The 24,137-nt window shown below is 38.0% G+C and overlaps 1 protein-coding gene and 1 long non-coding RNA gene across 2 annotated transcripts; one reads left to right on the top strand and one right to left on the bottom strand.

Annotated features, from left to right (window-relative positions):
• Positions 1-936: 936 nt before the first annotated feature.
• Positions 937-22,451, bottom strand: LOC148359301 (uncharacterized). The gene is made up of 35 exons (XM_088344510.1): positions 22,153-22,451; positions 18,613-18,802; positions 16,688-16,903; positions 16,480-16,589; positions 16,224-16,329; positions 15,651-15,908; positions 15,438-15,540; positions 15,267-15,357; positions 15,101-15,198; positions 13,039-13,261; positions 12,858-12,955; positions 11,555-11,645; positions 11,372-11,469; positions 11,091-11,181; positions 10,913-11,010; positions 10,304-10,394; positions 10,133-10,227; positions 9,471-9,561; positions 9,308-9,402; positions 8,208-8,298; positions 8,044-8,141; positions 7,778-7,865; positions 7,604-7,701; positions 7,163-7,250; positions 7,000-7,097; positions 6,377-6,467; positions 6,220-6,305; positions 6,073-6,150; positions 4,968-5,140; positions 4,647-4,749; positions 2,541-2,702; positions 2,367-2,472; positions 2,178-2,289; positions 1,632-1,840; positions 937-1,432 (listed from the first exon to the last, which is right to left on the bottom strand). The coding sequence occupies exons 2-35, from the start codon at positions 18,729-18,731 to the stop codon at positions 1,284-1,286; spliced, it is 4,002 nt and encodes a 1,333-aa protein (XP_088200636.1). The 5' UTR covers positions 18,732-18,802; positions 22,153-22,451; the 3' UTR covers positions 937-1,283.
• LOC148359302 (uncharacterized) lies at positions 2,567-5,141 on the top strand. Its single transcript, XR_015851399.1, has 2 exons — positions 2,567-2,836; positions 4,831-5,141. It is a non-coding gene; the product is annotated as an uncharacterized LOC148359302 (long non-coding RNA).
• Positions 22,452-24,137: the final 1,686 nt, after the last annotated feature.

Raw genomic sequence — 24,137 nt, 5'->3', positions numbered from 1 at the left:
CAAGTTCTGTTGTATATAACCAAGTAGACGCGTACAAAACCCGTCTCTACTTTTTTGGGCACAAAAGAAATGGTTGCTTGCACATTTACATTAAGATTTTTGGCCATGAATTATAATTTTCAGATTAGGTTTGAGGCAACCAAAAAAATGCTATAAATAGCTCAACACACGTTTGTTATTCCATCAGCATATTTTATATTAAGTTATATTATCGGAAAATCTGCACCTTTGTCATTTTGAGACAACAAACATTTTTTGTTGTGTTGCAAGTAATATAGAGATGGTTTACACTTGTAATATGAACCACAAGGTACAAGGAATATTAAGATGTGGAAAGAAGATTCTTAAAATTAAAAAAAAAACAACAATACGTTTTCGTACATCACAACAATGACAAAGAATACACTTGGCCTAGTTGTCTTATGATTTATTAGCTAAAAGGTGCAAAGCATCATGGTAAATGTGATTCACACTGTTGTATTTGGATGAAGCAGGTGAATTTATATTTGCTGGTACGACTGATTTATGAGAATCATAAGTGCCTGAGTGACCAAAACATGCTTAGTTAGAATCAAAGTGCATGCTATAAAAAAAGGCTGCTGGAGCTACGAAATCGGAATAGGCCGAGTGACAGATTTTAGCAACTTCCCAAATCACTATGATAATAATGTATAGTGGCATATTGGGTATTACAATATAGCAAACATTTTAGTTTTAATAGTTATTTTAAAAACACTTCTGAGTAACAATATCCATTTTGAGGTAGCTGTCCTTATAAAAGTGAATGTTTTTCAGTCAATGACACAGATAGAAAACCACTGCATTGAAAGAAACTGAGGTACTACAATACAAAACAATATGTAATGTTAGGTCAATATTTATTGGCTGAACAATACAGTCAAGGGTACGTTTTTAAAAACTCAACTGAACTCAATAAGCCTTTTACAGATATGTTTAATGAGAGAGTGAAGACAATCAATAGTAATTCAAAACATTCAAAAGCGCAATTCGTTGTGCAATTTGTTTTACATAATTTGTGTGCCATGTAGCTGTAGTTAAAAACAATACAAGTGTGAGTGTCACCAAAAACAGATGGTTCATTGGTATTCATGAAAAGACGTCTGAACTTGAACCCAGAAATTGGATAAAAGGGAATGTATTTTCCCAAAGGGCAAGTTTTTTTTGGGAGGGGGAGTGGGTAAGGGTGTGTGGTTGAGACTACAATGCCCACAAAATTGTTTCCGACACGTTATTGCTTCCGAGCCAAACTGAGCATGACGTCCTCATTTTCCCTTCTTCTTCTTCATGGTGGTGCGCAACGGAAGAGTGCCCTCTGCCCAAGAGTCTGGGTACTGCATCATCTTCTGCCACAGACTGACCTCTTCTCCAACGGAATCCATTTCTACTTCCTCATTTCCAATTTTGACTGTCCCTAAGAGAGAGAATGTGTAAAGCATTTTAAAATATGAAATCTTACTGAGTTTAACAACAAATACCAGTAATCGCGTCTGTAACATGTGCACAAAAACAAACCATTGGTATCTCGTAAAACCTGAAGGGCCAGTCTCTCCTATCCCACAGAAACATTCTCAATACTCCAGCAATCCAATCAGAAGCTTTCAGCCTCTTACCTTCCCCAGAGCTGAGGCGTACTCCTCCAAGGAATTCATTGCTCAACATAGGCTCTTTGTCCCAAACAGTCAGTTCCAGACACATGGTCCTCAGTTGCGCCAAGGCCACCTCCTTGTACACAAATGTGTGGCCATAATGAGGGTTCAGGTTCTTCTTAACAACGGGCGTCTTTCTCTTGGTGGTCTTGGACTTAGACGGGAACAAGTAGCTGTGACAAAAACGGGGGGAAAAAAGGGTTCTCAACGTTTTCCAATGGTTAACAAGTTGCCAGATATACATTTGTGATAGTCTTGTGTGCTCGTTTAGGGTGGCGATGGTAGTTTAATTGTTTAATGGTAGACCGCAAATGGAGTAACAGCGGGTGCAATGCGAGTGGCACCTGGCTTTGGTAACATCCAGTGGATATATTTGAAACTGAAAGACATTGTTCGACACGATACAGTTCATTTTTCTCTTGTTCTTCTCTCAGTATTGTCTAACGGGCCACATTTAGCCCCCGGTTCATTAGTTTGACACATGTCCTTAGGGATTTGTTTCATTCTTACCCTTTCACAAAGCTATCTGAAGAGCCTCCTACTCCTTTCATGGCCATCAAATTCTTTGCTTCCTTGATCAAAACGTGGAGCTCCCCACTTTCAACCTCCACTACTTTTTTGCCTGAGAAGACACAATTCGGAGATTAGGGGCACCGAAGCGTGGCAATTAATCAGCTTTTCTCATGGAATAGCCTTTACCTTTGAACTTCATTAATGGAGGACGTTTAGGTGGGACAAACTTCAAGGAGATCACCAGTTCGCCTTTGAACTGAGTGAAGGCCGACGCTGGTATGCAGCACGGAGCCTTGAAAGAACATCACGCATCATGCACATTTCATTACAACAAGGAGGCAACTTTTACAAACTGTCTACTTTTGTCATGAGGGCCATGCATTCCTCCTGCGCGGAGTCCAGGTCGTAGCAGTCTAGAGCGATCTCTACCTCTCCGAGAAACGGGTTGTTGCCCAGGTGGCCGTGATGCCACACAGATATCAGCATGCTTCGAGTTAACAGCTGGTTGCGGCGAATGGAGTACTAGTAGTGGAGGACACAAAAAATGAGGGGTACTGAAGGGTAATGAAACTAGTTACTAAATGGGATATATGGTTTCAAGTTAACTTTGAAAAAACTGATCAGCCACAATCGTCTTGCTATGTCAAAAGAGAAAGGTAAGCAGAACTTGAACCATGATTTTGTAAAATAATGATTGCAATATAACGTGCATGGAGGAAAAAAAGGTCTGTTCTTTACTGCGGACTTCAAACTTAAAGTGAAGAAGGTGGAACAAGCAACCTGGAAGCAGCAAGAATGTTTGGTGTTGATAAAAATGTCAGACGATGGAAAACGGATACTTGTAGGCTTAAATGAGAGTATACACGGTACTTGGTTTATTTGGGGCAGAGTGTATATGTGCTTGGTGACACGTGCTAAAATACAAGAATGACAACAAAGCTGATGCCTGAGTCCGTGAAAACATTTGACTCAACAGTTCTTGAATAGTCCACACGCATCATGGACAAAAAAATTGTTTGTTTTTTTTGCTACTTATTTCAAAAAATGAAAGTTGTAAGTGACACTTAACACAAAAATTAAAAACAAACAAATGAGTGATTATTTTTTTAAAGGGACAGTGTGTACCATTTGACCACTCTATGTCCCTGTATTGTGTAACCAAAAATGAGTGGTGACAAGGACAAATAAGAGTACAAATTACCGAGACTCAAAGTAACCCAAACGCACCATTTTATGTTTCTTTTTTTTTTTTAAGGTATAGCCTTTCTAAGATGTTTGGGTACCCATGAAGGCAAGAACTATGTCGGTTCCCTTCAAGTGAGGCTGTTGTGTAAAATAAATGCCAATTTCAAGACCTACAAATATTTAAAAAATGCATGTTCATATGATAAGTCTTGTATTCTGGTTCAGTATTTAAAATATATATTTTTTCATGAATGAAGTATTTTTTAATCACTAAGAGGCGTTAAATAATACACTGTGCCCCTTCAATAAAGACGAATCAAAACTGTTGTTCAGCAATTTCCTGTCAACGGTAATAATTTAAGAAATTTTACAATTTTAAACATTTAATAGATAACATATATGGACTAGATTAGGGTATATTAAAGCATGTATAGACAATTTAAACATTAACCCCAAAGGCAGATACAAGATATTCTATGTCATGTGTAGTCAAGTCATACTTATTTGCATAGCCCTTTATCACAAAAGGTCTCAAAGGGCTGCACAGAGCACAACAACTAGTAAAATATAACATCAGATATATAAAATATTTTTGTGGGAACAGGAATATTTTAAGCTAAATATGAAAAAAGTAAATATGTAATTTAGTTTACATAGAATCAAAATGCCAAATGCGATTAATACAATGATAATAATATTGTAAAGTTCATACTCAGGTAAAAAAACCTATAAGGGAGCCAGACCAAAACTAGATGGCGAGCTAGAAAGGAGGCCACAATTTAGCTTTATGACTAGCAGAAAAAAAGAAAATATTAGCTCGATTGCTTGCAAAACAACGTAAAAAGATAGGTACCTTGCTAAACAGCAAAAAATGTAGGATGATAGCTAGCTCCAAGGCTAAAAAAGTAGCCAGATAGCCAACTAAAACACTTTTTGCACATTCACTTTAGTGTACCTAAAGAGTTTTTTCAACGAAATACCAGTTTGTTTCTTGGACCATAAAAAAGGTTAAAAACCCGAATAAACATATGCAAAATCAAACTACAAAGTAAAAAACATACATCTGCATAAAGTATAATTTTCCAACATTAACCACAGATCTTATTCCTCAAAAACACTGCATTAGAAGATTAGAAGATCAGGCAGTGTCTTTAACAGCTCGGGTTTAATCACCTAATCTTGAGTGTACACTGCAAGTAAGAGCAAACATTGACACGCGCTACTGAAAATCAATATTCATCCTGAAAGCTTCAGTGAACCAAGTGTTTGTCTCGAGAATACCTTGAAAGTTTCCTGGTAGACTGGGTCACAGGTGTGCCTTTTGACGGTGCTTTTCCTTTTGCTTTGACGAGATTTGTCAGGGAGGAGGTAACATTTCACGTAACTGGAAAAAAGGGACAACAACCGTTTTTTCGCTGGCAATGCTGTTTTGCAAACGTTTGTTGACATTGAATTTCCTGTGCAGGACACCTCGTGGACTCAACAACCGGAAAGCAAACACGACGAGCAGCCAGTCATCTCCGCCGAATGTGCATGAAGGCAAATGTTGTGCATTCGGCAGCCGCGACAAACATTGGGAATGAATGAGAATGTCATATTTACGGATTGGAATACTGTCGTAGGTTATCGCCAAAGGCCAGCTTGCGGCATTCTTTAATTAAAACTTGCAGGCTCTGGCTGGGCTCGTCGTAGAACATGGAGAAGACCACCTCCCCTCTTATGTCCACACTGTAACTGTCCCCATAGTCGCTGTAAATGCTCGTCATGCTCACACTCTGAGGAGAGAAATATTTCATTAGGCGGCTCCTGTTCCCACAAATACTACTGGCAACGTTCTGTCGCATCCAGTGTTCGGACTAACATGTTCCTGGAATGCAGTTACTTTTCTCGGTTACGCGTACTGTGACACGTTATTAATAAAGTTTTGTAACTTTACTGTCGTTACTTCATGGTCCATTACTGTGTTATTTCTACACTTATTACATTCAGATCTTGTTAATATGTCCTCAGATTGCTGAAGCCCCAGCATCACTTAAGTTGTCATGTACCTCCCTCAAAACAAGGGTGGGTGGTTGGGTTTAGATTTAATTACAAAATAATACTGAATACAGTTATGGCCATCTCAAGCACGAATCATAAGAACGCGGGGAAGCAGTATTTGCTTATACAGGAATAATAAACCAATGGGAAACAAATAGGGCAAGCGTGAGCACAGAATTTATGATACCATTTTGCTGGGTTTTGGTTTTATCTGGATAATATTTTTTTTCAATACAAAATACAAAGAGTACCCAGAAATGGAGAAGGAGGTATTTGAGTGCTTTGAAGCCCAGAGACAAAATTGATAATGGAGTGTCTTGGCTAAGTGTTTGTATGTAAACTCTCAAAATTGCACAAGCCAAGAAATATGAAAGGTTCACTGCTTCCACAGGTTTGTGTAAACGTTTTCTTCATTTTCTTAATTATGTGGCAAAGGTTGTTTTAGGGGGTCGAGTTTTATGCGAGTATAAATGGTAATTTGTAACTGGATAGTTAGTTGGTGTCATTAATCCGGGGCAAGTGAGTTACTTTTCAAATAAATCAACTAAAAATGATAACTATTACTCTTTCTCAGTAACACTCCCAGCACTGCATAAGCACAAAAATTAAAAATGTATGTTAATTGGACTGACCGGAAACAGTTTGGATTAAGATATAAAAAAATTACCAAAGAACTTGCAGAACTGGCCATTGAATTTCTATGGGAGTTAACCAAATGGTCGATGTCCTCCTCTTCATCATCCTGCTAAAGTACAGTCAAACACTAATCTTTGACATTTACATTTGAACTTTGATGTGAAATGACAATACTCACTTGCATGTCTAAATCTGGTACTGATTGGCTCCTGTTTCCCATTGGCACTGTCAATGTATCACGCAGATCTTGCGTTGACTGGTGTTCTGTTGGGAACGTGCAATAATAATATGATTAGAATGAGAAGGGAATGGGGTGGGTTTAATAGAACACTTACCGGGAGGATTTTGAGTACGATTGACACTCTTTTTAAAAAGTTTCTGAACGTCCAACTCAGAGCTGGGAGACACTTGCTTTTCTTCTGGGACCTAAAGCAGGGCAGATACGATAAAGCAAGGTTCCAGTGCGTATGAACAACATCAGAGTGTGTATCGAGGGTCACCAATGTCATGCACCAGGTAGCCCACGAAGGAAATACTTGAAAGGCCACAAACCGGTACTAAATATAATGTAGCTCACCAGTCATTGCCTTTTTCTGTAAAATTTAAAAATGTAACCAACAAAATATTTATAGAATATGTAAGAGTAGTATCTGTTTTTTTTAAAGATATTTATATACATGATCAATTCTTAACTTTAAATACATCTTTAGAATTATCCTATAAATTACATATGCAATGACCAAGTGGGTATAAAATAACAGTTTCACTTCTTACCAACTAACAACAAAGAAGTGTCTCTTTCAATTAAAACGGTTGGGGACCCCTGGTGTATACATTGCAATATTTACAGAAATATTTTTTGAGCTTTTTTACGACATGTTTTGTCATTAAAACAAACTGGGAACCATTTTGAATCGTGAACAGGCGCATAAAAAAGGTTTCCTGCTGTGCGACTTACTTGTGTTTCCAATATTTCCACGGACGGGATGTTTACGCCCATTATGTCCTCAAAGGTGTTCAGTTGATCAGAAACATTCGACACATATTTAATGCCTTCTGAAATAAACTTCTTAATTAGGGCCACGTTGCCTCAGCTTTTAGAGAAAAATATCCGGACATACCAGGAAGATTTTCATTTTTGATGCTGTGCTTGACAAGTTTATCACCATCAAACTCTGGGCTGGAACTTGCCTGCTTCACATCAGGGACCTAATCACAAAGTAAACGGCTAATCATGTTCCGGAAAAAGCAAATACAGAAATGAACCAACCTCTATGTGACAGCAACTTTTGTAGGACCTTAAATATCAAAAGACTCAGGGGCAGGAAACTTTGCAAGCTAAACAAAATGAAATGAATCCAACTGTTGCAATAAAACCAGCATTTCGAGCTCAAACACTTGTTGAAAGGATGACAACAACAAATAATCCATGTAGCATTAATTCAGCACACTTAAAAGCCTGACATGAAAACAGCAGCAAGTAGCACATGCTTTTAAGATCTTCTTGGTCCATGAAGGGAATGTAACAACAAATATGCACAGTACATTGCCAATGTACTTACTTGCTTGTCCAAAGCATGTACAAATTGTCTGGGGGCAGGCACTGGGTTGGCTAAAGTGTCTGGTTGATTAGACACATCTGGTTCATGTTTGACACATTCTGTCATGAATATGAGGTACAATTAAATTCTCTTTGCTATTTCGGGAAAATAAGTTCAGAACATTGGTGGTCTTACCAGGATTCACAAAAGTTTTTACAATCTCCTTGAAGAGGTTCTCAACATCAAAGTCTGAGTTTGAACTGACCTGCTTGGTTTCTATGACCTATAAAGGACACAATTCCAGTTATTTCAAAGAGGAATGACTGGGAAAACTATGCTAGTTGCAGGATGGAAATGCAACAGTTTAAAAAGCCTCTAATAGTCATCATCATAATAACAATAAAGCCTATAATTCAGTGAATATACTAAGAGAACATGGTCCTGGAACAAATACGACTCACTTCTGTGACAAAACTTGGCACACAAGAACTCTTGACTAGCTCCAGTTTCTCACTTTTGTACGCTTCATCACCAACATCAAGCGCACAACTGACACGATCTGCAATTAATACAACAAGTTAAAACAAAATGAAGGAAAAACAACAGAATGGATAAAGGGACTAACCAGGTATATCGTCTATATTCTTGATGCTCTCCTTGACAAGATCATCAGCAACAAATTCAGGACTTGGAATGGGCCGCATTAGTTCTGGGACCTTTAGTGTAACGATAAAAGGAAAGTCGGGCTCAAAGAGAAGTAGATGGGAAAAGCTAAGGCCCAAAAAGATTAAATCTAAAATTAGCTCCCTATGAACAAAATAGTGGCAGAGACCAATATTTTCACCCATGTTGTCAAAGAACAAATGACATGGCTCACATGATGGGTAAAATGGGCTCTGGGAGGTTTTTATCTGCAAAAACATGTCTCTGAATATGTTGTCATAAAATCCTAATTGTTTTCTGTTGTTAATTCCTACAGGTATATAACAAAAGTTGTGACCTTTTTACCTTACTGCCACAACTTGTCAAATCATAGCTACAGCCCTCGACTGAAGGTCATGGTACACGTGCAGTGCATAAATAGTAAACAGCTCTTTTCATTTGCGCTACAGTAGAGCCAATTGTAGGTATTCAGACGCTTTAAATATTCACCTTTTATTAAAGGCTTGTACTATGTTCAAACTCTGTTTTTGCCGCCATCCGTCAAATTCCATACCACATTTTTTGCTTGGATAAAGTCTCCCGTTTTCAGTTTCCTTTGATTCTGTATTAAGTTTGTCCTGTGCTTTAAGCATATTGTTCTTTTTAGAGGAAATTGGAAGTAAGGTAGCGGCTCATGTGTGTCGAACAAAGTGAAGCATTCCATTACATCACCGTCCACAACTCGACCCAAGTTTATCTAGAGTGGTTGCCTAAAATGCTCTGAACTCAAGGGAAAACCCATGGTCGTAGGCACAGTTGCAGTCAAAAAGACAGTTGGGAATGATATTGAAAAATCTTAAACATGAACATTTTAAAGCTAGCAATGCAACTGACTGAGAACAGCAAGAAAAGGAGAGGAGCAAAGCTCTCATTTAGACCATCCAAATGAGCACAAAAAGAAGCACAACATGATAATACAGCAGAGGTAAGAAGGAACACATCAAATCACCTTTTACCTAAAAAATAGCTTTAAGAGCAAGTAAAGCTCCCACATCCTTCCCCATAAAAATAAGTCTTACTTACATCAAGGGTAAAACCTTGCACATATTGTCTGTCATACTCTTCCAGGCTCTCATATGTGTGAGATTCACTTTGAACACCCGTCCCAAAATTTGGTTCTGCAATTCATTTAATTATTTTTTTTACCATTTTAACACTTTGAGAGAAAACAAAGACAAGAACTAACCAGGAGTGTCCTCTCTGCTTTTGACACTATTTTTGTAGAGATTGTCAACATCAAACACTGGACTGGCAAGGACCTGCTTTACTTCTGGGACCTTTGGTATGAAGATTAAAAGGCCGGTCATTTTTGAGGAATGGACAGGGAAAGGCCAAAAGAAACTCAAGACTGCATAGCACCACCTTTGCATTTTAAGCTCCGGAAGAGCAAGAGTGTGATAGACAAAACATTTTCCAACTCTACCATCAACACACAAACACAGCAGTGTGACTTCCTCAAGAGAAAAAAAAGTCTCAGTTCTTTGCAAAGACATGAAGGAATAGTCCAGTATAAGGATGTCCTGAACATTTCAAGAAGAGACCCAAGAACAGCAATAGTTGGACAACAACAGTACAGTGGACACCTGCTCAATCACCCAAATGCTAGCAGTGAATAATCCCTGAAAAAAACGAGAACACTGACCAGAACCAAGAAAGCACCTTATGACGTCGACTGACACCACCGAAAAGGCATTAATAGCAAGGAGAGCTATCAATCTAATACGGTAGGTCTGAAAGAACAAATCACGTGAGTTTTTGCCAATGGAAAAGTTTTAAGTACAGCTCCCAAAACTTCACACAATGACCACTTGCACAACATTTTGTCCCATTAAAACAAGTCTTACTTACTTCCATGGCAAAACTTTCCAAATATTGTCTCTCAATGTCGTCCAGGCTCTCATATGTGTGACATTCACCATAAAGATTCATCTCAAAATTGGTTTCTGGAATCATTTAATGAGTTAAAAAGAACTTGCCTCTTCATTAGCAGAAAACAAAGACAGGTCAGAGGGAACAAACCACAAATATTCTCTAGGTTCTTGGCACTCCTCCTGAAGAGAGCTTCAACATCAAACTCTGGGTTTAGAAGCCTCTGCTTCATTTCTGAGACCTTTAGTATGATAAGGATAGTCATGTTCAAAGGGAAACATGGAAAACTAAAAGAAATGGCGACCCTGCTAACCAAATGAATAAAATACATTATTCCCACTTCAAAAGGATCGCATTGCATAAAATTGACATTTCCGTTGACTAAAACCGTCTAGGCTAATTTTGAGCTTCAAAAGGAAAACCTGAAAAAAAAACATTACAAACACACAAGGGTTTTCTTCAATTGCGATAACATTCAAGGAAACTTTGGGCAGCAAGGAAATGGGAGCAACAATGTAGGTACTTTTTAGATAAGCCAAATGCTACTTGGTCAGCAATTCTGGAAGTACCACAGACCAGAGCACCTTATAGAATCTACTCTTACCTCTTTGAAAAGCATTCACATGGAGTGCAAATCAACACATAGTAGTTTTACCAAATAGTTATTATAAGTCAAAGAGAATCTGCTTTCACAGTATACTAATGACAATATTTTATCACTGCAAATTAAGCAACAGATTACATTACCAAGCTACTTACTTGCCCGTCCAAATTTTGTACAAATTGCCTCTTGGCAGGTATTGGGATGTCATTTGAGATAGGCGGATCAAAAACCTCCAGCCCACGTTTGATGAATTCTGTCATTAATAAAGGGTTATATATAGATTCTTTCCGAGTTTTAGGGGTCGTTGCATCAAATCCATAACGTGGGGCTTACCGGGAGGATTCTCAATGACTTCTACACTCTTCTTTGAGAGGTCCTGAGCATCAAACATTGGATTTGAACTGGCTTGATTTTTTGGGGGGACCTATCATGTTTAAAGAAAAGTAAATGTTAAAGGGAGAGTGAAGTGATCCCTTTACTTTATTCAGGTGGACACGGATTTCTTTCCACATTTTGCTCAATTCAAGATAAAATAAATGAGCTTAGCAGCTGCAAAGGAATTATTGTGGTTGTAGAGAAAAAAGATCAGACTAAAACAGAGCTTGCTTACTTACTTGTACATCCAAACCATCAAAAAAATGGCTTCTGACTTTCACTGGGACGTCATATAAATTGGGTTGATCACTAAAATTCAGCCCACTTTTTTCATGTTCTGTAACCAAGATGAATTACAACCAAACTTGTCCTGCATTGCAGGAATAAGAAGCATAGCTAATGAATGAAAAAAATAAACATACCAGGGGGATTTTCAACATTTTTTACACTCTTCTTGAAATGTTTCTCAACATGAAACTCTGGGCTTGGAATGGATTGCTTTAGTTCTGTTACCTACAAAGACAAACAGCTAATATGGCTTATAGAGGTAAAGATGGAGTGTATGAACTGCTGCTCAATAAAAATACTTTTGATTGCCATAGGCTCTTTATGATAAACAAATAATAATACAACCTCGAGCAAAAAGTATGGAATCATTAGTCTTGGACAAGTACTCACTCTGACATCTTATTCTGTAGAACAAACTCAGATAAAAAGCATGGAAAAATAAAGTTATTAAAAGTGCAACTCCTTGGCATTCAGAAACACTAAAATAAATGAATAAAAAAACTTTTTGGTGGTCAGTAAATGCTATTTCTATAGACGAAGCACAGGGAAAACTATGGAATCACTCCGTTCTGAGGAAAAACAAATGGAATCATGAAAAACAGACTAAGAAATAAAACTCAAATGACTAGTATTTAGTTGCACCACCTTTGGCTTTTATGACAGCTTGCAGTCTCTGAGGCATATACTTGATGAGTGACAAACAGTATTTTTCATCAATTTGGTGCCAACTCTCTTTGATTGCAGTTGCCAGATCATCTTTGCAGGTCGGAGCCTTGCTCAGGACAATTTTTTTCAATTTCCACCATAGCTTTACAATTGGGTTGAGATCTGGGATATTTCCAGGTCATGCCATTGACTGGGTGCGTCTTTCTCCAAGGAATGCTTTCACAGTATTTGCTCTTTGGCATGATTGTAATTGTGGAAAAATCTCACATTCAGCGGACTGTGAACAGCCCACATCTTTGGCAACCATACGAATAATTACCTACTTCAAGAAGTTTGACTACCCGGCGTTCTGTCTCAAGAGACTTTCCTCTTGTTGAAGCCATGATTCTTGCCAATCCACTTAGTCCAAGAGCCGTCCAAGGTGTGATAACAGCACTGTTTTAACTGCTGACTAATGAGCAGGTGCCCAATTAACAGACAGAAATTGACTGGGTGTGTCCTCAAAATGCGGTGATTCCAAATTTTATTCCCTCAAAATTGAGTTATTCCATATTGATTTCCTTGAACTTGCTCTATAAAGTAACATTTACTGACTGTTGTAATGATTTTTCTTAATCTCTCTTAGTGTTTCTGAATGCCAATATGTTTCACTTTGGAATGACCTTAGGATTGTTTCATGTTTGTAAACTGAGTTTTTTTCTACAGAATAAAATGGTGATTCCATACTTTTTTCTAGGGGTTGTAGGACATGCCTCTAAAAGTGAAACTTACTTGCACATCCAAATCTTGAACAAATTGTTTTTTGGAGTCCACAGAGTTCTTATATGGATGAGACTGATTACAAACATCCAGCCTATTATTGATGCTATCTGCAAGGAACATCACGAGGTTAAACCTGAACAAATGATCTCTGCTTTAAAGGAAAACAAGTATAACATAATAAGAAACTAACCAGGAGTATTCTCAACATTTTTGATGCCTTTCTTGAAGACTTCGTCCACACCATCAATTGAAAACCCATCAACATCAAACTCCGGATTTGATATGTCGGTCTTTAATTCAGGAAGACTTTCAATGTTTTTGACGCTTTTTTTGAAAAGATCATCACCATCAAACTGTGGGCTTGGAATGGCCATCTTTACTTCAGGAAGGTTCTCAATGTTTTTGATGCTCTTCTTGGAAAAAACATCAACATTAAACTCCGGATTTGAAATGTCGGTCTTTAGTTCAGGAAGATTTTCAATGTTTTTGGCGCTTTTTTTTAAAAGATCATCACCATCAAACTGTGGGCTTGGAATGAACATCTTTACTTCAGAAGGGTTCTCAATATTTTTGATGCTCTTCTTGGAAAAAACATCAACATTAAACTCCGGATTTGAAATGTCGGTCTTTAGTTCAGGAAGATTTTCAATGTTTTTGGTGCTTTTTTTGAAAAGATCATCCCCATCAAACTGTGGGCTTGGAATGGCCATCTGTTTTTCAGGGAGGTTCTCAATGTTTTCCATCCTATTCTTGAAGAAATAGTCAACATCAAATTCTGGGTTTGGGATGGGCTGCTTTATTTCTTGGACCTATACAGTATAAGATAAAGAAAATGCTGCCCATGTTTCAAAAAGTATAGAAAGACAATTGAGGCATAATTGAGAGTTTAACTATTTAAGGCAAATGCGAGCAGAAAGCATAATTTAAAACGCTATAGTCAATAGAAAAACAACATTGACTAAACCTTGCACTTCTACCAATTAACCCTGGCTGCTCTGCTGTTTTTCTGTTTATTCACCAGATGTTCTACTTCAAAATAGCATCAGGAAAAACTTAAAACCAGGAAATCTTTTTGCATTCACTTCTCAATGAGACTTTAGTAAAAGCATAAAACGGACCACAGCAGCCAATGAACCCACATTATATCAGGACAGAACGACTAGAAGAGCCCTCACTGACTAAGTGTTAAATAAAATATCTCAAAATATCTTTTGCAAGTGGATGGATCAAGAGAGACAGATCTAATGTTTCCATACTATGGTACATACAGAGTATGTGTCATCAACGGCATTCTTTTAAATTTCAGATTTTTTTTTTAGCATTCATTAAACAATGAAAAAATACAATAATTTAGGTATTTTTCTACATAAATCTCTGGGTTTTTAAAAATGGCTTGGGAAACATTGGCAATGAAGAGACACTTCTGCCTGTTTAATAGGTTTCCCTTATCAGCTGATTTGATGAATAGAATCATTATTAGATCTCTACAGCGGTTGCTGATGATCTGTGGCTGGGATGGAAAAAGTTTCAGACTGCCCATATTTATTGCTATGAGCTAAGGGCAAATAGCTTATGAGGTGCTACTTACATCGGGAAGTATTTGAAGGTGCTTCGAATTACTTTTACGCATAGTAATTTTAACAGAAGCAGGACTAATCAATGATCCAGCAGTATATGATGAGCAATGAGCCTCTTTTACAAAATACCAAGGCCACACGGTTAGGCCAACGACGGCACGAGACAGCCCACTTTGTATTTTCCAGCACACATTGGGCCTCTGAGCAGGATTGTTTTTAAATTTTGTTTTTGGTTTACAACAATTTCATCACATTAGTGATAACAGGAGAATTAAGGGCAACAAAGGTTAAAAACAACAACTACTTTTGTCGGCTAATCATGTGTTGGCGCCGCTTGACAAGAGACAGAGGGATAGAACCTTGGAGGTGATTCCATTGGGTGTGTCTGCTAAACCCCTTTAGTGCAAAAAGGGGAATAGAAAAGACTATATCGGTCGTGGAATGGACGCCAGTGCACAGACTGCTATTGTGAAAAAGGGGCTATAAGCCTCATCGTAGCATTTGAATGGAAGGCACAAGCAAGCACCTAAAATGGGGAGGTTTGGACTACTACAATTCCCGATATTAAAAAAAAATAAAAAGGAATGTTATGGTTCCCAGGTGTTTTAATGACAAGTTTTAAAACAAAAAAAAAATGCCTTCTCAGTGCTTAAGTTGAAAAATGAGATTACTTACTTGAGGGTCCAAATGCTGTACCAATTGACTGTTAACTTTGCCAGGGACAGCATACACGTGAGGTCTCTTTGCAGCATCCAATCCATCATTGACACCGTCTGCAAATAAATATTGTCCCCTTAACTAAACTGTGGCATAGGAAACAAACAAAAAAAAACTGACTCACCAGCAGGATACTGAACATGTTTGATGCTCTTCTTAAAGAGTTTGTCAATATCGTACTCAGTGTTGTGAACGACGTGCTTTTCTTCTGGAATCTGTCCAGATAGAACACGAAAAGTCAAAGGGCTAATAAGTGAGAAAGCTGAGAGAAATATAACCTTGATAACAGACTTACAGCTTCAGGGTCTGAGCTATAACTATGAATGCTGACATCATCTGGTAATAGAGTCACAGTGGAAACACTGGACTGACTTTGGTTAGCTGGGAGAATTGCTCTTCTATACAACAAAAGAAGTCCATATCAGTTTGTAATGAATCAAAACAATACCCACAACATATAATCCCGGACTTAATTTGATCCTACAATCAGTCAAAGTACTTAATAAACCTGGGCACGGTAGGCAGATCTGGAGTTACACGACCAGAATCATTGCCGGTTTTGCTGTTGATGACACTGGGCAGTTCTGAAGACTCTGTGTCACTCTGCAAATGCTTTACCAGGCCATCGATCCCTTTCCTTTCAGAAGATGCCGATGAAGCCACAGACCCTGAATACTCACTGGGGGGACCACTGGAATAAAATCCGTCCTCTTTCATTTCAAAAGACGTCCTTGAAGTAACTGAGCCAGAGTTCTCACTGGATGAACTAGAAGAGAAACATTGAAATACAATTTTAAACGATATTGCCAAGTTGTTTGGTGGTTGACATGTTAACATTTCATCCTTTTTCATAATAATTTTACACATTTAAAAATAAAACATCAGAAAACAAGCAAGGACTTCTAGGTGAAATATTTTTATATGCAGGGGTTAATGCCCTATTCATGGTTTAAATGTTAGAAAAAAGTAAGTTAACATCCATAGGTAAATAAGATTGATGCTGAAATAAATATTTTAGCCTTGAACTCGATATCTTTGATTTGTGTGTGCGGTGTGTATAAAAATGAATATGTTTTTGCACCACTTGCTGTTGGCGTTGCCTTTATTTCTGCGTGCAGGAACTGGTGGACCATGGCCTGGTTCCGTAGTTTTCAGTAGGACATCTCCCATTGTCACATACTTTTTCACTTAAAAACAGAGAGTAAAAAAAGGTTGAGCCATTTACGTGTTGGCTTTGATGGGCCGAATATTCAGATTACTCTTGGAATACTGGGCTTGGCAAACTGTTTGCATTCCTTGTCTAACAGTTGAAACCATCCTCCGTTTCCTGCACTTACCCGCAGGCCTCTCCCTTAAGCTGCTTCTCACAATCTCATGCCCAGGCAGGCTAGAGAATCGGTTGACCCTCAGATTGTAAAACCAGTCACCCGTGCTTTTCCTTAGGTCCCTTGAAGAAATGAATGGATTACCAGTCTATCTTATTTTCCAGTTAACTATGAGACAAATCAATTTTGACCAGTGAGGTAGTTAAAAATAATCCCTTACGTCTCTTTGGCACACACGTTGCAAAGCCAGGATCCATCTGGGAAGCTGGTCCTGCATTTGTTGCATACGAGGTGATGGCAGTGCTGACAGTTGTTTGACGTAAATACCAACAAACTTAGAGAGCCATGGCATCGGGCGCAACTCCGCTGACTATATCTCCTGCTACCACGTTTGGCTCCTTTCCTTTTAATTTCCAGCAACTCTGCCTTCAGCTTCCTGCAAAACAGTAGGACAAACAAGCAATTAGGCTCAAAACAAGCACAGAGTACGAAGTGCTGTTAGAAAAGAAAACGGGTGGTTTAGGGTTAGGGTCATGTTTTTTGCAAAATGTCTGACTCTTGCAATATAAACAGCATAAAACATAGATATGCATCTATTCTTCCCCAAAAAACAAGATACACACACAAATACAACAAAGCCAGGCACTTAACAGTTGACATTCTGTGTGTGGTATGCTGCTCCAATAGATAACACATGTCAAAGATCATGTCAAAGATGCATCTTGGCTGTATACCAAAATATGACACCGGACTTCAAATAAAAATGGTTAATTTCTAAGTATAGCCATTATGTACTTGGTAATCACTCAGCAAATTCCCAACACTGACACAGCACTCCTTGTATGTAAATACCAATAGGCCTTTATTTTGGTCCTAGTGTGGGCAAGGTGCACAAAAACATGAACTTCAGAATTGGCAGTGATTTTGATGGATGAATAAGAATGCAAGAAAAATACCCTTATTTCATTCCAGTTCAATTATGTAATTATTTTATATTCTATGCGTGTTAACGAATACGACTCACTTTTTGATAATAAAAAACACCAATTTCCTAGATCATTGCTCAAAGCTTTATTGAAATGTTATGTGGGCCCGAAACAGATTAACAGCATCTCCATCTTTTTCAAATGTATAAGATTCTCGAGGTGAGGAGAAAATATTAGGGCTTGACTTATTATACAACTGCAATACATTAATACAATAACAGCTTTAAAATGTAATTAAATATACAAATACATTGAATAAAACACAACTTTTAGTCTTTGTTATTAAAGGCTATACATGTAAAAATGACTTACTTACTCGTTGACTTACCTGTTGAACCCTTTCTGTTTAATTTCTGAGCAAATATATAATGGATTAGGACATACACTAGAATTTGGTGTTTGCCAAAACTTTGACTTGAAGCTACATAGCTTAAACCTGAGAGTTTCAGTTATAAATCAATCATCACTAAAATTAAACAAGATGCCAAAATGCTTTTCTTTTAGTTCTTTTATGAAGTAACACTTGCTGCTGAGCTCTTTTTAGAATAAAACCCAGCTTTTAGGCCACACTGGCACATACTTAAGTTTAAATTTATCTCATTTTTAACAAGACCGATATTACGCTTTAAACCGCATTCCCTCCATTTCACCAGTCCTACTATAGCATAGTAACTATACTGTACACTAGACTAAGAAAATGGAGGCATTCAATTTCAAAGAGTAGCTCTTTTACAGTATTCATATCTGCAAGCAGTACTGTCCATCATATTGTGTGGCTTCTAGGTCTTCGTCATTACATGTGAGAGACCGTAGTAAATTGTCAAACAAGTTATCCAGCAAGGCCTAAGTATTTTAGTTACATGAAAGGTCATTTGAAAACTAACGAACTTAAGGAATCTGTGTCATAAATGTCAAGGAGCAGTTTATCCCAAGTTCCTCTTGGAAGGAGTAGGGTTACTAATGTGTGCAATAAAGCCAAAATCTATGGTATATTATAAAAACTGAATCCGTGTGATTTTAAAAAGTACGGTTACGAAACTGGTGGAACAGATCCAACAGACATTTTGCCAATCTGCTGTCATTGTCCCAAAGTTGGGAAGCTAGAACTCAACGGTAGGTGAAAAAGGGCACAAAACTAACATGCAAAAAAAGTCCTCACCGAATGCGCTGCTCTTCAGCCTGCCTGAGTTCCTCGTCCCTCCGCAACACCTCTAGGATCAAATCCCGCTCATTGTCAGAGAGGAAGGTCAGATCGATGTTGTGGAGTAGCTGAGCCATAATGGCTGTGATGTTAACAACACAGTGTCTGTTGAAGGCTCAACCAAAATTAAGGATGTAACAGAGTCAGCCTGAAGTTAGAGAGAAAAAAAGGGAAATATAAAACAAAATGCATCATGTACACAGGATCAATACGGAAAATGAATTACCAGGATTATTTTTCTAACTGGTGTTTTGCGGTGTTCACAGCCACAAAACCAATTTCTATTGACACACCTAAACACTGATCTACATTTAGAAGCTGAAAGACAGCATTCGTTCCACAAAAGGTTACTATAGTATACTGATTTCATTCCAGTCAGTGTTTTCTTTCTGGTTTGCAACGTTTCTTTTGGCTGCATTGCTTCCTGTAATTCTTTTGTAGATAAATCAACCCCTAAATTCGATTTTAGACACAGACATTATATAGCTCTTATCTACTAGGGGAATTTTGAATGAGACGTGCCGACCAATATAACATTACTATTTTGTGTGGTTATCAATACTTTGTTTTATACATCAGATTGCAAATTCATCCTTACAAACCTAGAATGCTGGCCTTTCATGAGAAAAAGCATTTTTGGCCTTCACCATGGCATTTGCCATGCATTAAAAAAAAATTCAGAAACATGTTATTTTTTTGTGAAATATGTTTCCGAAATGGTCCATATTTTATATATGGCACACTTGTATGCTGCGACATGGCATTTTTGTATCATACTTAATATTCTCCAATTTGGATGAGACAGTAGTATTAAGAGAAAAAAAGTCAAGACCACCCCACTACTAATTAGGGGCCGCTTCTCAATGTAGACAGCACATCTCTTCTCTCTCACTTGGCGCCTTCAGCAACTCTCTTGGTTCTTGTCTGAGTATATGACTGACGAGCACACTTTTGAGAAACTATCCCTACCTGGCATATTCCTACATCCCGTTTGCCAGGGCCAAATCGATTTGCCGACCCATGCGAGAAGCTAAAGATTACATAGAAAATAGAATGTGTAACCAGGTGTGGACTTTTTTTTTCTCCAACTACAGAAAAGGACAACACCAGGTGTAAATTGTGGCGAAAGTGGTTTGCTAGTGTGGCAACACCACCTAAGCACATGAAAAAAAGGACCCATTCTGCATAGAGCAACGAGCTTTACCCAAAAATATAAACATGCTGCAGTTTGAGCAAAAACCTGATTTTGACCCTTTTTCTTTATACATATTGGTTTCAAAACCAGATGCAAGCAGTAATTTTGTAAAAACGTCACAACATTCTGCAAACAGGGAGCCTGATGTGCTTACCTTTGGCGTAGACGGCGTAGGGCGAGAGATGGGAGGGAATGCTTGCACTTTTTGTATAGTTCCACTCATTTCTTTTTGGTGTGACACCTTGACTGTAAATTGTAGTGAAAAACGTGCCCTATATATTTTGCGAAGTACTGCTCAAATATTCAGTTTGGTTTGGCTTTGCGTGTATCTGAACAGCATTAATAGCTCATGTTATGAACGAGATGGAGAAAATTTGCATGCAATAAAATTTGTCTCTGAGCCACAGGTAACTCATAGAAAGAGACATATATGGCTCGCGAGCCATAGGTTCCCGGCCCCTGGTATAGATCATTACTGTACGACCATGTATATACTTGGAATGGAGCGATACCAGAATTCCCAGTCTCTCCCACATATACAGCTAATAGAAATTTGGACAAAGTGCAAAGAAGTCCATGAAGCTGGATTAGTGCATCAATTCATCAAAGACTTACTACTCAAAATTAATCAAAATGTATTTGTATAGTATTAATCAGGCAACAAATTGCCCACTCAAAGTGCTGCATAAAAAAAATCAATGTACAACAAGAAAATAGAATATATTTTACCTCCCACCCAACATTCCAGAATGTCAAATACAAAAATACACACAAAGATTAAAATAAAAACCCGATAAATATTTTTTTAAGAATCTGATGCTCTGTAAGAAAGGGCTCCATGGCAGAACTACTGTCCAAAAGACATGCATACTATGATGTGACTTGAGATGGTCAAATGAAGTAGCTGGTGTATGCATGGGAGGAGACAGTAATGGCGAATTACAGATGAAACTGCCTAGAGGGATTGTTATTATTGGGGACTTTAGCTCAGGAGGTAGAGTGCTCATCTTGGGATCAAGAGATCGCAGGTTGGATTCCCGGCTCCTCCGTGTTATATGTCGAAGTGTCCTTGGGCACTGAATCCTTAGTGCCCCCAATAAGCAGGTCGGCGCCTTGCATGGCCGCTATTGGTGTGTGTGAATGGGTAAGTGTGAAGCACATTGTAAAGCGCTTTGGGAGGTTCTCATTGACTTGATAAGCGCTATATAAATGCAGACCAAATACAATTTATCATTTGCCATTATCCTTGCTTAAATCTTTTTTACATTAGTCCCAGTTGTTAATTGTTTATAGCCAAGCAACTTTGTATTTCTTGATAATTCCAATGTTTGTTTTCATGGTTTTTATATTCTTGCTTCTACCATTATGATTGTTGACCTTGGGACCAAAAGCCAATACATGTACAGTGGGGGAAAAGCAGTGCACTTGACAGTCACACCCAATTAATTCTAACAATCACAAGCTAGACACATCCAACCACACGTCTACTGTGTGTCATATGACCAGGATACAGGATGCACTAGCACAGCATTTTGGTTTGACTAGCTTTACTTAAAATGACAGAAGATTAAATCGTCAGTAGACAATGATTTAATATATGGAGGCTTCTGCCCTGATGAATGGTTGTTTGTGTTAAGGCAGCCAAAAGTAACATTAACTTAGTTCACAGGCCGTTCCCACCCACTAAAAATACTGAGGCCAGCAGCCATTAAAAACAAACATCTTTCAGTTAAAAAACAACAACATTTTAATTGCTCCAAAATTGCAAAATGCAAAGGTAAAGTTGTTTGCAGGAAAATGCCCAATGTCTATGAGGTAGAAAAAAATACCTGCAGGGCAACTTTTCAACCTAAAACGGAGTGGAGGAGCTGCACATGCGCAGTTGCGTATTTTTCAAGATATCTCATGCAATGAATAATCTTAGAGATTCCTTTAAATACACCTTAAATTTGGACCATTGTAGTTCGCAAAACAATTAAAAGACCATACGATGAGGAAACGTGACAACTGTTTGACTTTTCCGATCATTAAGCAAAAAAGTTTTTCAAAAGGTGAGACGCTTCAGCTCAGATTCCGCAATTATGAAGACGGAAGCCTTTCGTTGTGAAACCTTTAAGATTAACAAGAAAAAGACAAGATTTTTTTTTAAAAGTAAGAAACAGCAGCAAAACTGGTTCTCCATCTGTTTAATCACATACACCTGTTGCCCAAGTCTCGCTTACGTCACCGGTGTAGAAATGTGCAGGATTGCTCTCATCGAAATACATTTGAAAAAGGAAAAAGAACAAAATAGTCAAAATTACCTTGTTTGAGTTTTCAAAGCTTTTGGCTCTTCTGACTAGCGTGGTTCCATTGTAGTTTTCACTTTTCCCAACCTCCAGTGAGAAGAACTGCGGAGCAAGCGCTCTGCCTAGCAAGTGAACAAACAGGAAGATTGAACTACTCGGCAAGTGTTTTTCATTCCAATGGCAACAGGAAGCACTGTGACTTCATGATATAACAGCGAGCTTTCTCAAATATTTCACGCAAACCACTAAATCAAAAGTCATTGTAATAAAACGTAAAAATAATAAATATTTTTAAAAATAACAATTCAAAAGTGACAGTGATCTGTAGTGAGATTTATATCCGGCAAGGCACTGTCAGATTAAATAATGAATTAGCCGACTTCTTAGTCATTAGTTGATTGGCAGAACAAGAAGGGAAGGCCATACTGAATACAGAAAATATATTCTATTGTGTGACATTAAATTATCAATCAAGTCTTCGGGCTGCTCCTTTTAAAAATAAAAACACTTTTTAAATAACTTTCTTCAATTTGTTTGGATCCCTTAAACACTAGGGCACCATTTCCCGTGGTGTGTCTTGGGCAAATACAGCCTCGTGGCACCCATCCCTCTCCAGCATCCAGTCTTGAACCAGCATATTTTTGTGTGCGAGACAAAAGTGCTAAAGACTGCACTACAGAAACACAACTTAAAAATACGATCACTAATTCTATTATTTGGGGCATGAGTTGTACTTTAAATCCAAACCATTGGTCTTTCTATTGCCCCCCTGCAATGAAGCAATAGGATCGCTTGCCTTACTCGGCATCTGCTCAGCACAGTTATATGTTAAGTACTGTTATTCCTAAGTCTAAAGTTTAGTAGACACTCAAAATAAGGAGAGAAGACATGAATGGATTTTGAACTCGCCAGGAGAAACGAGAAGAGAAGCCTTTAGATAAGTGAATTCTATTCCCCGTTATGTCACCCACCCCTTTATTAAATCTTCAAAGTTAGAAAAAAACAGATTAGCCCTCAGGTGTGTGGAAATAAAAAAAACAGCAACATGACGTTAGAGACAATATTGTAACGGTCAAAACAGTGCATAATAATAGTCAAAATAAGGAACCATCCAATTAAATCTCCTCTGCATTTGTCCAAAATTAAAAAGAATAAACTCATACATTTTCCTTTTCAAAAAACAAAAACAAAACAACAATAGACATGTAATACTATATGATGACAAAAACGTCCTGACCTGTTATCACTTTGACCAATTATTTTGTTTTGGGTTAAGGTGTGTGGCACATCAGAATCTTTGGTCTCACTATTGCCCTCTTTCGTGAGGCAGGATAATTGCGTGCTTTACTCTGCATCTGCAGACGCTAAGCACTGAAATACATTACACACCAAGTGTATTAATAATATTCATATTAAAATATGAACATTGAGCAATTTCAAAACTAAAAATCAAAAATTGTGAAGTTAAATGAGAAAGAACATAAACACTGAAGAAATATAACCCTTTAATGTATTTTTAATTTTATGTTTGTCTTATGACAGTTAAGGCAAAGCCTCACCTACCTCATCTGACTGCACATCACTGAAAAGTGACAATAACAATTCAAAAATTGGCAGGTTTATTAAAACAGTAACAGTATATATATATATATATATATATATATATATATATATATATATATATATATATATATATATATATATATATATTATGGGCAGCACGGCGGCACAGTGGTTAGCGCTTGTGCGGCACAGTTCATGTCATGGGAACCTGTCGTGGGTTCAAATCCAGCTCCAGACTTCCTGTGCGGAGTTTGTATGTTCTCCCCGTGCTTGCGTGGGTTTCCTCCGGGCACTCCGGTTTCCTCCCACATTCCAAAAACATGCATTTCAGGTGACCTGGCCGTTCCAAATTGTCCCTAGGTGCGAATGAGCGAGTGAGTTGTCTGTCCCCGTGTGCCCTGCGATTGGCTGGCAACCAGTTCAGGGTGTCCCCTGCC

Source organism: Urocampus carinirostris, chromosome 9 (genome assembly GCF_059441175.1).
Source record: "Urocampus carinirostris isolate Australia breed hairy pipefish chromosome 9, RoL_Ucar_1.0, whole genome shotgun sequence".
Lineage (NCBI taxonomy): Eukaryota > Metazoa > Chordata > Actinopteri > Syngnathiformes > Syngnathidae > Urocampus > Urocampus carinirostris.
Note: the sequence above shows the minus strand (reverse complement) of the source record. Positions and strands in the feature narration are given on the sequence as shown.